The sequence below is a fragment of the Lutjanus erythropterus genome, chromosome 14, assembly GCF_056507025.1.
Source record: "Lutjanus erythropterus isolate fLutEry1 chromosome 14, fLutEry1.hap2, whole genome shotgun sequence".
NCBI lineage: Eukaryota > Metazoa > Chordata > Actinopteri > Lutjaniformes > Lutjanidae > Lutjanus > Lutjanus erythropterus.
In genome coordinates this window covers 32752864-32768668 of record NC_139330.1, presented here as the reverse complement: position 1 = coordinate 32768668, position 15805 = coordinate 32752864, and the positions used below count along the sequence as shown (strand labels likewise).

General features: G+C 38.5%; 2 protein-coding genes across 2 annotated transcripts; one reads left to right on the top strand and one right to left on the bottom strand.

Annotated features, from left to right (window-relative positions):
- Positions 1-43: 43 nt before the first annotated feature.
- Positions 44-4165, top strand: LOC146315763 (G-protein coupled receptor 4-like). The gene is made up of 4 exons (XM_084736359.1): positions 44-175; positions 401-622; positions 2537-2724; positions 2834-4165. Exons 2-4 carry the CDS (start codon positions 416-418, stop codon positions 3363-3365), a joined length of 927 nt encoding a protein of 308 aa, XP_084592485.1. The 5' UTR covers positions 44-175; positions 401-415; the 3' UTR covers positions 3366-4165.
- Positions 4166-8070: 3905 nt separating this feature from the next.
- lhb (luteinizing hormone subunit beta) lies at positions 8071-11152 on the bottom strand. The gene is made up of 3 exons (XM_084735188.1): positions 10773-11152; positions 8919-9037; positions 8071-8304 (listed from the first exon to the last, which is right to left on the bottom strand). The coding sequence occupies exons 1-3, from the start codon at positions 10855-10857 to the stop codon at positions 8071-8073; spliced, it is 438 nt and encodes a 145-aa protein (XP_084591314.1). The 5' UTR covers positions 10858-11152.
- Positions 11153-15805: the final 4653 nt, after the last annotated feature.

The window sequence follows — 15805 nt, the reverse complement described above, 5'->3', positions numbered from 1 at the left end:
AAAATTTCACCAGCTGATCAGCGTAATGCTTTCTCACAGTCTTAGAGGAGGAGGTGCAGCTCAAGAGCAAACCACTGCTGGTTATCAGTTAATATATTTACTGATTGACAGAAGACAACACATCAGAAGGTGGTGTAGGGAACTCATTCAGGTGGAGTCTTGCAGCTTTCAAAAGGTAAAGTTAGTCATGTCTCTTTTTTATTACATTTAGAGATAATTAAAAAGCATAAAAGAATGTTCATGAAAATTAACCATACTCAATATTTTTATAAATATATAAAACTGAAGGTTTTATTTGATCTGATCTGTATCTGTGTGAAGTTTATTGATATCACTTAATAGTGTTAGGTAGATGTTTTAAAAAACTTGTTCTCTGTCTATAACCTGATTTCTCAAACAGGTTTCACTCTGAAGAATGGAAGATTTCTACATGAACATCACCTCACAGGACAAAATGTACAATTACAGCAACGTCACCTTCAACTACTTTGACTATAGCAACACCACCATTGACAATGAGTATTACAAAAAAGTTCAATTCATCATTAATGTGACGACACGCACAATCATAGTTATCGGCCTTCCTTTGACCCTCGTGGCCATCTATGCTCTTTATTCTCTGGTAAGTACATTATGACTGAGATTTATTCTTTTACTGTCTGTGTCATGTGTATGGAAGTGTAAAGCATTCACTTGAGAAAAGTCAAAAACAAGTCAAAAAATGTCCTTTTTTCTCAATTAACAATATTTTTATCTCAAGATTGTTCACATGGGTTCCCACCAAAATGTCCTATTCCTGAATTGAACCAATGCAATGATGATAAAGTGTTTCAATTTAAATTCAACTGGAAAGAAGACATACTTTCTTAATCCCGGAGAGGAAGTTAGACTCTTTTCGCTCTGTTGTAATTTTGTACTTAGATACACAGGCCCAAAATAAATACACTTGCACAAACAGGACCTATAGACATGCATCTGAGACAGGGGTCAGAGAGAAGGGGCTTCACACATGCATATAGTCAGGCACCCCATACAGTTAGGGGTTCAGTGCGTTGCTCAAGGGCACCTCAGCAGTGCCCAGGACATGAACCGGCACCTCTCCAGCTAGCAATCCACACTTTGTATTTTGGTCCATGTAAGACTTGAACTGGCAACCCTTTGGTTCCCAAGCCAAGTCCTTACAGACTGAGCTACTGCTGTCCCAAAAGTGTTCATATAGGCAAAACTCATATGGTCCAGGAAGTGGAAATGTTGTTTGATTGTTCAGTAAAAAGACAACAAAACTGAACAATATCTATCTGTATTGAACATCATGGAGCACCATCAGGTTCTGGAGCGCATTTCAACAGACTTTAGGGGATGGTGCATCTGAACGTCTCGTAAAACAATGGGAAATAAAGCCTGACCAAAGCCCCTCACAGTGGCTCCCCAGCCCTGAGACAGGCTCTAATGAGCCCCAGCAGGCAGGATTCTCTGCCCCCTTTCCTTCACTCAAGGCCTCTAATTCTCCCTCAGGAAACCTCGTCCAAGCATGTGGGGCTACACACTTACAGATATCTGTGCTCTGGGTACTCCAATAGATATTTAGTGCCCCTGACACTGGTTCATAGTGTCTACCTGGGGACACTGGAACAAGCTCAGGGTTAGTTATGGGATTTGAGGGGCTAAGAGCCATCCTTGGGTACTGAGAGCCTGGTGGAGGTCTCCAGAGGATGGCCAGTGTTAGATGCTTAGGTTTAGGTTTTGGGGGCTTGAGCCCTGCCTGGACTGGCTTGAACTTTTCTCAGAATTCTCTGGCAAAGTCACCGTAGGGTTTCCAACAACTGCATTTTCAGTGACCTGAAACACCAAAATGCAAAAGGCCAAAGTCCTCATGAAAAAGCTGGATTCACAAGATCATGCAAGAATCCATCTTGCCACTTATCCGTTTGTGTCTGCACCAGAGGTGGTGCGATCGATCAGTGTAGAACCACTGGCAGTTATGGACGTGATTTTAGGTGTGATGACAGTGAAAAGCAGTCAATGGTGCAATTACTTTCTGCTGCCTCAAGATAGCAACGCACCAACAATGAGCCTGACCATACCTCATAGAAGACCAGCACGACCATGAATGCTGAGATGGGTGCAAGCTACTTACAGAGAGTGGACATGAAAAGGACAACTGCATTGTAGAACATATGTAGCAATGACTGCTGCACTGTGCACTATGGTCCAATTTACTAAGAAAATTGTATTATTGCATGACCCCAGTAAATCCTGTGGAATATATAATTAATCTCTGCTAACATGTTTCCTCCTATTATGTGTGCAATCCTCCCTGAAATGCATATGTAATGAGAAGAGAGACGCACCTTGCAAACACAAATGTGACTCAAACTGTGACTCCAGTCTGTTGAATCTGTGTGATAAATATGGTGCATGTGGTTGGTCCAGAATGCCTCATATCTGAGCTTGAAAAACAAAAACTGCAGTAAATCTGGGGAATTCAGAACATGTTTACAACTCTTTGTTTACTTTTATCAATGTTTTCCTGCAGGCACGAAATGATCATGTTGCTCCGATTTACCTCATCAACCTTCTCATCTCTGACCTCGTTCAGTTCTGCTGTATGATTGTTGAGTTGGTACACACTAAGGATTTGGTGACAAGGCAAAACTTTGGTGGTATTTACTCCTATTGTCTGATGGTCAGTGTTGTCTTCATGGTGTGCATCGCCCTGGAAAGGTAGCTATCTGTCTGTCCAGTATGTGTGAAGCTACTTCTGTGTCTCACCATTATATTACTATATAATTCTGAAGGTTCTCAAAGACTATGTGTCCATCTTGTATTACAGGTATTTGGTCATCGCCCACCCACTGTGGTACCGCTTCAGACGAACCATCAAGATCTCTGTGGTGGTCTGTGTCCTGATCTGGGGCCTTTCTCTTGTCTCTGTCCCTATTTTCATTTTCTGGGTTGATCTCAGCGTCTTCTCAATCATCCTCGGCGTCTTCTTCTTCCTTCCCCTCCCACTGTTCATATTCTTCCTGGGTGGGGTCCTCAAAGCCCTGTCTGCCAGCTGTGTTCCCTCTGATGAAAAACGACGGATTGTGGGAACTTTGGTTCTGGTGCTGCTGATTTATGCACTGCTGTTCCTGCCTGCCATCATTTTGCTCCTGTCACAGGGAGACCTATATACCTTTACATTGTCGGGCCTTTCTTCCATCTTTCTTAAGTTGAGTCCTCTTGCAGACTTGACTCTGTATGTTTTCATGAAGAAAGGGATCGTCGACAAGCTTTTGTCCTCTGTGTGTTGTTGCAGAATGGACAGTGATGATTCCAGCAGTTTGAATGATGACAACATTCACACAGTCAGCTCCACGTAGGCAGAGAAACAGAGAGAAAGGAGAAAAAACAGAAGGAGAAATGTAGACAAGTAGAAATGTTTTTGACTGTTGTTTGTATGTTCAATAGAAAGAGAGCACCTTAAAAAGACTTTGTTTTTTCTTCTTGGTCTCATACACATTTTAACTTAGTTGTTTGCTTTTTCTTAAGTATGGCTAATGTATGTAAAAAATATCCAAACCTGTATGTATTGAGCTTTTTTCTAGCTACTTTGTGCAAATAAGTTAAACTGTTTTTGAAGTTACAAGTTTTAAGTACAGTTTCTGAAAATTCAATTCAAAATCTGTTTCTAGACAAAAATATTCATTTTGTCTTTGACTAACTCACTCTCAATTGAAACCTGATAATGAAGGTTCACCAAAATCTCTGCTGGTTAACAAATCTCTATTGTCTTTCTGACAGTGAAATAGTTTTCAGCATTGCAGGGAGTAATAGAACAAGAAGGAGCAGCCACAGTAAGCTGTTACATGAGATAATGGTGGCAGGTTGCATGCCTCCAACTACTCTGTAAAGTTACCAACTCCTTTAACTGTGCCATCCTGCTGTGTGGAAAACTACCTGTATTGTCTGCAGAATAAAACCAGACAGTTGCTCATGATGTAAAAGGGTGAATTATTGACTAACTTCTTTACTGAAGCAATGTGAGTTTGTTTGGCCACAAATTTACTTAAATGTCACTGTCTTTTTCCTAAGCACTTTTAGTGGCAGCTAATGCTTGTACACTCCTGCCTGATCTAAAAGGAACTTTGTATTTACAATTGTTAGAAAAAATCTCTATTAAACTTTTTATTACATTCCTGATGATATGAAAAAAAGGCAGTTAAACTCAGATGACAGACATGTAGGAGTGCAATACATACGGCAACCTATATGTTACATTAGCATGTTTGTTTTACAAATATTCAAACCTGAATAAAGGGGTGTCATACTACATGTTTGCTATATTTTTTGGAATTTCACTAACAAAGACCACACCATATGTTCAGTATAAACGCTAGTTTATTGGATTGGTGACAGGATTTGTGAAGGATGTGAAGAGGGTTGTGTGCAGAGGGATGATGAGGGTCGAAGGGAGGGATGTAGGGGTTGAGGGCAGGGATGATGGGATTGGGGAGATGAAGATGGAGGGGTTTAGTGAAGGGTAAAGGGGTCGAGGGGAGGGATGTAGAGATTGAAGGTAGGGATGATGGGGTCGAGGGATGAAGGTGGTGAGGGATGGGATGAAGGTGGTGAGGGATGGAATGAAGGGGTCAAGGAGAGGGATGAAGTCTTTGAGGGAAGAAAGGGTGGAGGAGATGGATGAAGCCCTGCATCGGCGAGCATAACGGTTTAGAGTTGCCCCGGGTCGGGGCCAATGGGGCCGATGTCTTGTTACTAAAACAGCAAAGTTACAGTGTGATAACAATATAATTGTTTTACAAAGCTCTGTCATGACTACCGTTAGCTCAGCACATACACTGCTCCAGTCTGTTACCTGGCGGTGTTATCAGAGTTCAGTCTGTTGTCAGCAGCTCTGACTGGCTGTTTGTCGGAGTTAGAGAAGTTTACAGTTTAGTGACCTCAGCCCAACTGGTTATCTGAAACAGTCGTCTCATATGCTTGTAGTTTAGTCCTTATCATAAAAAGCTAAAACACCAAATTGGTTTATGACAGTGTGATGAAGTAAGTAGGAGTAGCCTACATTACTCTCATAATTCTAATAACATGACATCACCATGATATCAGCGTTCTGTCTTATACTTCTCCAACATGGATGAGCAGCTATTGACACTGTCTACTTTTTGACTGGTAAATGTTGGTGTCATTTATTTTCATTCTTATAATTCATCAGTGATACTTCACATTATCCAGTGATTGCTTAGCTCTTCAACAGAGACATGCTGTGGCATTATACCACATACCCTATATCCATCAAATGTTAGCAATTCATACCAAAGAAGTGTCTTTGGTATGAAATGTGATGTATACTGTCAACAAGCTCACCTGGCTAATATTGTGTTCATTTTTTGCAAACAATATCGCCTGTCACCACTTCTTGGTGTGGATTCTACAGAGAGAGAGACTTGGACTTGAATTGCAGTACCAGGATTCAAAGAAGTAACAGACCCACAGGATGAACCGTGACTTTGAACTGAATTTTGAATGCTTTTTGTTTTTATGCCTCCGCCCGCTGAAGGTGCCGGGCCAGAGGCATACTGTTCTCCGGTTGTCCGGCCGTACGTGAGTCCGTCCTTCCGTCTGTCCGTCACAGATTTTTGTTTGCGCGATAACTTTTGAACGGGTGGACAGATTTGCACCAAATCTTGTGTGCTAACACTCTATAACAGGTACATGGACTGATTAATTGACTTTGATATATTTTTGAATAACTATGTTGGATACTATTAGGTAATAAAGGTAATAGCTCTTTCCTTGCAATCTTTTCTCATTAACTGTATACTGTATCAATAGAGCCATAATTCTCAAACTCCTGGGACACTTGCAAATAGGATTTACAATGAATCAATGGTTTCAATCAGGTGTAGGGAACACAAAAAGTCACAGTTGTATGAAACTGTTGCAGGTGGAGGCATCAGAATCGACGCTTTAGCGTTGACTTCTACACGTTTTCATTTCTTCCTAGTGTGGTGGGACTCCTCCAGCAGTGCAGAAGAGTGAGTAGGCTGAATGCAGCCTGGGCCTGACTCCTCCTTTGTTCCAACGTCCTAATCAGAGCCAGGTAATGTAAGACACCTGTGGGCTTTTCCTCTCTCTCTTTTCCTGCATCATGCCCTGTCCCTGCTGTGGCTGTGAATGTTTGCGCACACAGGTATGTGCCAATAAAAGCCTTTTTGTGTACAATTGTACTTGCATTTTAGTTTTGTTTGGCATGTGCAATGTGTTGGTTGGCCAGGTACCACTGACTTCCCTCCTGCCCTGCTGTGTCCATTAGAGCCCAGACCTTGAGGTGGTGAGTAGGGTAGTTCATCATCAGTTTTAATATGACGTGTGGTGAGCCTGGCTAATTGTGTTTTCTGCCCTTGTTTCAGGTTTGTCAGTAACGAACCTGTGTGTCTTACATCTACCGTATACACAATATTCAAAGTGCTTTAAGTATTTCCTGGGGTGACATTCCCCAGGTGGCATTGTTTGGCATATTCTCTATTTCTTCCCTGTCATAATTCCATACCTACCTTGACTTTGACTAGTTTATATAATATTAAGATGATCATTTTGACATGAATCTGAATCTGCTACCCACATGGTGTCTGAACTTTGAACGCAGCTAACAGAACAGCAGAAATTGCACAGCCATGGTATAATGAAACAAAACCAATTGGGTAAGTGTGCTGGTGTGTCAACATAGTTATCAAGAAAAACAGTGATGCACAGAGAGATAGGAAGGCAGACAGGAAGGACAGTCTCATTAACAGTGATGGTGACAATGACGTGATGGTAGCTGTTATGTTTGGGTGTCAACGTCAGAGGATTTTTGATATGTGGTGTGATGTCCCTCCCACTGTGTCTAGACAGTTTGGTTTGGTTTACAGTGGAGGGTTGTCAGCTGATCTACAGTAACTCCCCTGAGTCCTTTTACAATGTAATAGTGGAAAGGGACTGGTGATAGCATGGATAAGGGTTTTTAAGCATAACCAGCAGGAGCTAGCTGGGATAGCATCTCTGCTGCTGGTATTATTTTGCAGCACAGTCATACAAACCAATAACCAGAAGCATCTATGCTTTGCACTGCTTCACATATAAATGAATGGGCAGCAAAAATCTGTTACCCCACTTTTAGGCTAAAAGAAGCTGACCCATGAGCTCAGTCATGCTATCCGCCTCCAGCTGTCCCACTCTGCATCATCTCTATGCCTTTATTTCATGGCTGAGGTTGTTCCACTCCATGAAAAATAAAGAAACTTTTGTTGACATTATTGTGACATATACAACCATAAAAATGTGCTATTATACAGTCAGATTCACTACATTTAACCCATTCCAGTATAGGGTGCAGTGGGCAGCAGCTGTGTAGTGTCTGAGGTCCCTCTTAAGTGTAAAATGTGATATAAAAAGTTTAATGTTTTTGTTATTGCTTATTGCTAGACAGATCACATGAGTAACACATGAGAGCGATGCAAGAATTGTCTGGTTGATAACACAACAGCACAGGCGTCACCTACAGGGCGCCATTGGGTTTTATGCCCCCCCCCCCAAAGTTGAATTTGGGGGTGCAGTGAGCCCCCAGTCTTGAGGCAAAAATGCAGGTTCAAAATAGCCATAGACTAATAAATTTAATTGGCATTTGACAGGAAATGAAAATAAAGTCATGGCATTTTATACTCGCATGGAGCTGCAGTGAAGGTCAACCTGCACAGTTTATATTATGTTCATTATCATGATGATAAAGGTTGAAATGACATTCTTCTGCCTCAGTAAGAATTGTTAATATGAGCAGATAATAGACTTAAGTGATCATGTGGTCAAGATGTGTCATTTTCGAGAAAATATTGTTCGTCTTTGTGGAAGTTCCAAGAGATATTCAGTGTGGGTGTTTTAATCTAGTTTAATTGCATAAGAAGGAGATGAATTCTTTTGAACTGGTAAATGCAACAATCTTTATTTACAACAGTTCATGCTAATAGTTAGCACAGTTCCCATGCTATGTATAGTGCGTTTTAATGTGCTTTATGTTGCTGTGACTTGAGACTAGTAGTAGAAAGGTATGTCGTTCATGCAGAAGTTGGGCTGCAGGCTCTCAAACGTGCAGTCGGACGTGTCCATGGCACAGCGGCCGCAGTGGCAGCTTAAAGCCACAGGGTAGGTGACGGTCGGGTCCACACCAGGTGGACAGTCAGAAAGCTCAAACGTCTTATAGTATAAGTCCCGGTACGTGCACACATGCTGATAAATGTTGCTGAATGGTATCTTGATGATAGGATCCTGGAGGGAGGCAAAAATAACAAGGTGAGTGTTTCTCTTAAGATGCCACAGTGCTATGAACCTATACATCATGCAGGGTGGGGAACAACAGTGCATGACTGCTAAAATGATGTAAACTATCACAGAATCAGCCACTCTTTGGACAAAACATTCAAATCCAGATCCAGATGGTGGCCAACACACCCACGGATTGGACAAGCAGCAGGAGTTCTGGTGAAGAAGTTAAGCACTGTGCTGCTGTGGACAGGTTCAGCAGCAAAACATATTTAGCTGACTATTCTCCTGTATGCTGATGATACAGTCCTTTTTGCAGTTTAACTTAATACTTAGTAAAGGGAAGTACTATTACTTATGGGCAAATTAACCTCTCTCGTTTATTAATTTATTGTCAGGTTTAATTCTTTTTATTCCTCAAAGCTTCAGATTTCCACTTCGTCACATTTATTATTTATTTAAGATGATCTTAAATGCTGTATGCATCATTCTCTGTTGTTTCACTTTATATAAATAAAAGTAAAATCCCAAAAAACACAGACTAGCTTATGAGGGTTAATCCTTTTTTCCCCCCACTTTTTTCACAGTTAAGACCTTCTTTCCTACATTACCCACAATACCTTGGTGAGGCAGTGGCCGCTGCAGATGGTTGTTTCCACTGGGTGACACTTGGGACAGCCCTCCTTCTCCAGAGACACCGTCTGGTTGATGAGCTGGCAGGGCGGCAGCTGGAAGGCCGCTGGTGATGAAAGATGATGAAGTGTCATAAACTTCCTACAGCTGAACTGTCTGTTTCACATTACTGAATGTCAGCATGCGTAATCTTCACTTGCACATTTCCTGTTTAACAAAACATTTGGGACTTTTTTGTACATCATAGATTACCAAGAAAGCCACCATAAAATTATGAAAACTACCTTAAGTGTTATACTTTAAAAAATGTTTTGACTCAACAGCAATCTTTTTGAATTATGACAAATTCAAATGAAATTAAGTTCCACCAATTAAAACTGAATTAGGAAAATTAGCTTATCCTCTACAGTCAAAACTATTTTAACTTTTTACGTCAGTTACTCAAAAAGTTAAGTTATTGAGTTGCTGAGACTTGCTTGATTCTGACCACAGTAACTTGGGACTCGCATGAGACTTGAAGGTTTAGATTTGAGACTTGCTTGTGACTTGCACAGGTCTAACTTTTGCCCGCCTCTAGCACTTATTTACGATGACTGTCAACACAAGTGTTTTTAGATTACAACCATTTAAAAAGTTTAAAAAGTTTTTGCAGTTAGCTTTTTCATGTTTTTTGCCAATGTAGTAGCTTTAGCAAATTAATTAAAAATGTAATAGAGAGAGTGTTTTCCTCTGGCCTGTTGTGCTATTTATCCATGTGTACTGGATTAGTTTGTGTTGCAGAATTTTGGAGATATTGGCCATAATCTTGTGGTGCTCGAAGCACCAAAAAAGTACATTTGAAAAATATATACTTTTACCACAGGAATAACAAGGTACTGTAATGTTAGTAGTAAAGTACTGTAGATATAAGAGAGAAATAAGAAATGGTACATTAATGTGTGTGTGTGTGTGTGTGTGTGTGTGTGTGTGTGTGTGTGTGTGTGTGTGTGTGTGTGTATGTTTCCATACACACATTGTTAAAATACTTAATTAATTAAATTTAATTAAAGCACGTTCGCCTTTCAAACAGATCAAGAGCCTGTAGCTCAGCCCAGTGATGAGTTCAGGTAAAATGGGACAGCTGGTAAAGTAAAATGTGACGGTAACTGATGGGTTAAAAATGACAACCAACAATTCTGCTTGGTTAAATAACAATTGCATTTGTTTTAAATGTTAAAATCAAATTATCAGTCCAGTTACTAATTCATTAAATCTTCTTTTATTCATTTATTGCACCTTTCATTCTGTCCTCCACTAATTTTACTTTCCTCCATCTTCTCCACCATGCTGCCCCTGTTCTTTTGATGCCTGTTTCCTTTGTCTTATATTTTTTACAAAAGATGCTAAAAATGTCAATATTCCCTTTCAAATTATAGGCTACATCCCCCACAGGATGTGTGTGTGTGTGTGTGTGTGTGTGTGTGTGTGTGTGTGTGTGTGTGTGTGTGTGTGTGTGTGTGTGTGTGTGTGTGAGAGAGAGCGTGGGAGAGGGAAAGAGGCAAATGCACACACTCGCAATTTGTGTGTGCATGTATGTGTGATATGCACAGGCTTCTGTGTGTGTGTGTGTGTGTGTGTGTGCTTGTGTGTGTTTTTAACACTTATGGCTAATTCTGGACTATAGTGGCGGATGTGAACTCACTGCACCATCAGTACTAAAATATCTTTAATATGAGAGGGTGGCATGCAATAGCAAAGGAACATGATTTTATGACCCCTGGTAGCTTAAAAAATATGGTAGTTTCACTTCAGAAAAATTTCACTTTTTAGCTACTTTTTTTTTTTATTACCACTTTATTTACCTGCAGGAGACCAAGTGGAAGACAAGGCTCCGAGAAACAAACTCAGCATCAGGGGGAACATCACTCTGCTGACCTGCACTGCCATCGTCCTGCAGGAGACGAGACGGGTAAGTTAGTCGGTAAACTTTGAACTCTGCGATAGAAGTTGTCGGCCAGTGCCTAATATTGTATTCTGGTGTGCTCGATGTCATTTCTTGGAGTATCTTCTGTAGAACCTCAGCTAAAAGATATTGCAAGTCAGTAAATTATAATAACTGATAAAATATGTCATATGTCAACATCATAAGGAACTATTTCTAAATTTTAAAAGATTATTTTAAAAGGCCACAAAAAGAAGCTGCTGTTGTTCTCTCTTGGTCTGACAGCAGGTTTATACAGTTCCAATCATATAGTGCAAACTCACCGTCTTGCTTTTGACGGTCAGGTGTTCAATCCAAGATTTTTCTTTTCTTTTCTTTTCTTTTCTTTTCTGTTTCTTTCTTCTTCTTTTTTTTTTTTTTGAAATGTATTCCACTCAGTCTGTGAAGGTAAGAGACTGGTGTAACACAGACTTCAGGTACTTGCTCCACCTCCTGGACGTTAATTGTAATTGGCTTAAATAGAAGGTTTGTTCTTTTTATCATGTCTGAGACTACAACTGTGGACACAATTTTTTTTTCCTGTTGACTCTAAATAACCTGCAAAATGTGAAGAATCCCAATGAACATAACCTTAGATATACTTTAAAGCTGCTATTACTAGTGATTGTGTGTTTCTGCCTCTATTTATTGCTTATATTTTTATATTTTCACATATTTTTAAAATATATTTATGTCTATATTTTTCTGATGCATGAAGAGAAGCCATTCTTGAGTATAATAACAATAAAGATCTTTCTGATTTAGACACAGTCACTGAGACACTGAGAGCAATAAGACAAATATTCTGTGCAGCATCACTTCACTGCAGTATTATTGCTGCATTATTTCCATGTACAATATTATGTTTAACATAATATATTGTGTTAATTACCATGTGCAATATCACTTTTTATTGTCATATATCATGTACAATGTTATGTTTAATATTATGCAATATTATGTTTATTCTCAGGTCCTATATTACTTTTCATTGATCCTCAGTATTACTGCTATATTAGTTTTGATTTCATTGTCAGTACTACTTTTCTATTTTAGATTAATTTAGCTTAAATTTTTACTTAACATATGTTACTATTATTTTGCTGTTGGGCACTGTTATTTTGTATTTACCCCTTACAGACTTTATACTTTACATTTCACAGTATACTTCTGTTCCTTCAGTGATCCATTGTTTCTGAGTCGATTCATTTGAAGTGATCCAGTTATTCATGATTACCTTCTTTGTGACTGCACACAACAAGAGAAAGACCCTTTTTGCAAATTCACAACTACTTTTACTTCCCTTCTTTCATAAAATAAAATAAAAGCCATGAACTAAGCATGTGCAAAAAAAGGCATAAATTATCTTTGCCAATGAGTGTTTGAATTATGCAAATGTAGCTGCAAAACAAAAACAATGCAGCAGTCCTTTTATAAAATAAAATAAAAATACTGAAACAAAAAAAAAATAGCTGTAATATCAGTATATACCACCACAGACATTTTTAGATATTCTTACATCTCTTCAGTTTAATGATACAGTTTATATTATTTACTTAAATTCTTCTGCAACAGCGCATTCAGAAATTAAAATGACTAAATATCATGTAGGGTAAAGTAATAAATCTGGTGGTTGTTGGTGTAAAGGAGCCTGACTTACCTGTCAGGTGTCTGCAGGTGTTCTGAGGTCTGCTGTCCTGCTCAGTCTTTATATGAACCTGGTATCCAGGATGAAGCCTGTTCAACCCTGGTTACCTGTTCTTGTTAAAGGTTTGACCTTTATTTCCCCTGGTGATTAGTCTCTCCACATGTATCATCCTGTGTTTTTTACTCACAATAAGTGCCTGAATAATATCAGTAGAAGGAGCAGCGGTGGGTTCAGTGCCGATGTGACAGTGGTAGTTTTTAAAGGAGGAGGGAAACTCATATGTCAGCTTTGGTAACCGTTTTGCTGTGACCTGAGGCTGAACTTTAATGATTAGAATTAGAATTACAACCAACAAAAGGATAATAAATAAAATCGTGAACAGTGGTGGACTCAAGTTCTACATTCAGAACCTTACTTGAGTAAATGTCGCATGCATGAAATACTTTGGGTAGTTTATACATCATATAAGATCATCATATGGTTTTTAAATATTTTATGGATCTTAAGAATTGGGACAATTTTCTCAACCCATAAAACTAAAAAAGTTACAGACACAAACATTCAAAATCTCACATCAATGGACAAGAAAGGTGTGGAAAAAAATGTTATCTGAAGAGTAAGCAGACAAATATAGTGGAGTAAAAAGTATGATATTTGCCTCTTAGATGTAGAGTGCAAGTATTGCTTCATATCATACTCAAGTGAAGTTCAAATACCTTGAATTTGTACAGTAGGGGAGTACAGGTACTTTGTATTAGTCCATCACTGACTGTAAAGCAGTAAAAAGTGACTGTTTAGATAGTTATTAGAATAGTTACTATGATTTAGATTTATTGAAATTAATTAGATGGATGATAGACTGAGTTTGTGCTGTAGGGAAGAATAGTTAATAATTTATACATGTAGCTGCTTCACTTATACTAACCATCTTTAAACTCTGCACCGTCTAAGCAACTTTTTTGGCAGTTTTTTTTGTTTTTGCTCTAAATTGCACATCTTACTGCACGTCTTCAGGCCTGTGACCCTGACTGGGAAACACACAGGGACCAACTAAATAAAGACAAATAAAGAAAGTCTACAAATTAATAAAAATGTCTCAATGCATTCACTTTAGAAAAAAACTTTTTTAAGCCATTGTTAAACTCTTTTGCATTTATACTTATATTTCTGAGAACACAAATATGTTTCTTCTGTTGATGTACATTTTCTGTGGTTTTTATTTTACATTTCTACATAGATAGATTGTTATGACATACTGGGCCATCACTAACTCGTCCCCTGGTTTCAAAAATAGCCGCCAGCAATTGGTCAAACCCTCCTATTCCATCGGACCCACATGCAATAACAGATGTAGTCAAGATCCTAGTGTCCCTGAGAACCCAATAAAATTCTTAGTCTCAATTTTATGAATGTTTACAACATAACCGCTCGTATCATTAGAATTTTATCAGCTCTATATGTTGCTGAGATTCAATAAAACAATTATTGGAGTATTTTTTTGATGGTGATACAGAGCAAACATTTTTTTTTAATTCTTCATCTTCTTTTTTTTTATAAAAGTGCAGAAGAATGTAAGTAAAACACCAATAATTAATAGGATAGCATAGCTAAGCTGTTTTCAGCACCATAAATATCATTCACGTACAAGTTAAAGTGATTTTTATTTATTTATTTTTTTAATTACAGTGTAAAGCGATACTAAATGAAAGAAGAGACATGTTATAATAACAACTGGATTTAACTGAATATTCTTTATGTGTAATTGGTCTGTTCTGCCACATGATGTGAAGCTGCTGCAGTCACCTGCTGTTTCCAAACATGACCACCAGAGGGCGCTTTTTCATCTCTCACAGACCTCACAACCTGTGGCCACAGTCTGTGTCCAGCAGTGTTGCTTTGTCCCTCTCTTTAATTCATTTTTATATGTAGATATAAAATAAGCGTCTTCATGGGCCTCAGGGTAAAACACGACTCTGTGTTTAGTGATTACTGATTCACGGTAAAGTGGCACAGTGGTATACAGGTTCAATTTAACACAATACATACACATTTTCACTGTCCATAACACCAATAAATCTGATTGACACAGTGATTGAAATGGTTTACAGATGGCCCAGATGGTCCAGTGGTTAGGATTCCTTGTTGTCACCCAGGTGGCTCCACTCTCAGTATGTGAACATTGGCTTTTCGCATCAAATTCCACATTGATTGCATCTAAGAAACACACTATAGCCTTTGTAATATTGCTGACAAGATGGTCGATTCTGCTTAACTGGAAATCCAAACATCCTCCCTCTCATTTTCATTGCATCAAAGTTATTCTTTACTTCCTTAAATTGGAAGTTCCTGAAACTATGGCTCCCTTTTTCTGATTAAGTCAAAAGTGTCAACTTTTCACTTAACAAAGATTAGAGGACATATCTTACCAGTAGAGTCTGCTCCTTCCCTTCCTGTACCAAATGTGAGATGTGACTTCTGGATATTCTTGCATGTACATTGTGCCCCTTACTGACTCCACTGACTGTATTTATTTTTCTTTTTCTATTTTCTCTGTCTCTCCCCTTTTCACTCTCTTCTCTTTCTGTTATTTTATTTATCTATTTGTTATTATTTTTATTTACTTATTTATTTCCTCATGTTTCTGTCTTGTCTGTCTTTATCAATGTGTTACTGCCAATATTTTAAATTTGCATTCTTTGTTTTTCTTTTTTCTTTTCACTTGTTCATGATAATACACTGATTATTATAACCATCTTGTTGGTATAAATATTCTGTGTAAAATCATATTAATAAATGTGTGAAAAAAATTACACATTGACTGAAGTCAGAATATATTCATCATTCTTCTACTTGATGCACTGCAGCTGAAATAAACTGCATAAACAGTAGTAAATGGCTTATTTAACTTGAACAACACTGATTATGTTCCATATTTCTATTATAATGATGACAACACATTCAATTTACAGTAATTTGAAACAACTGTAATCTAATTATTTAGTGGTAATTAAATCTCCAGTTTGAATATAAATCCTATAGACTCCTAAAGGTTGTCTTTAATGATCTCAGCCACAGAACAGGATGAGGACTGTCAGTGATCTGCTGCTGCCGGTGATATAATCCTGTTTTATCAGTGTGAGGTCACTCTGACACGCTGACTTCCTCCTCACGTGGATTATTTCTGACTTTGATCCCATCGTTTAGAGAATGAAGGTTATTTTTAATGTGTTGAGATGACGCAGCATGATTCAGCTTTCCTGTTTTTT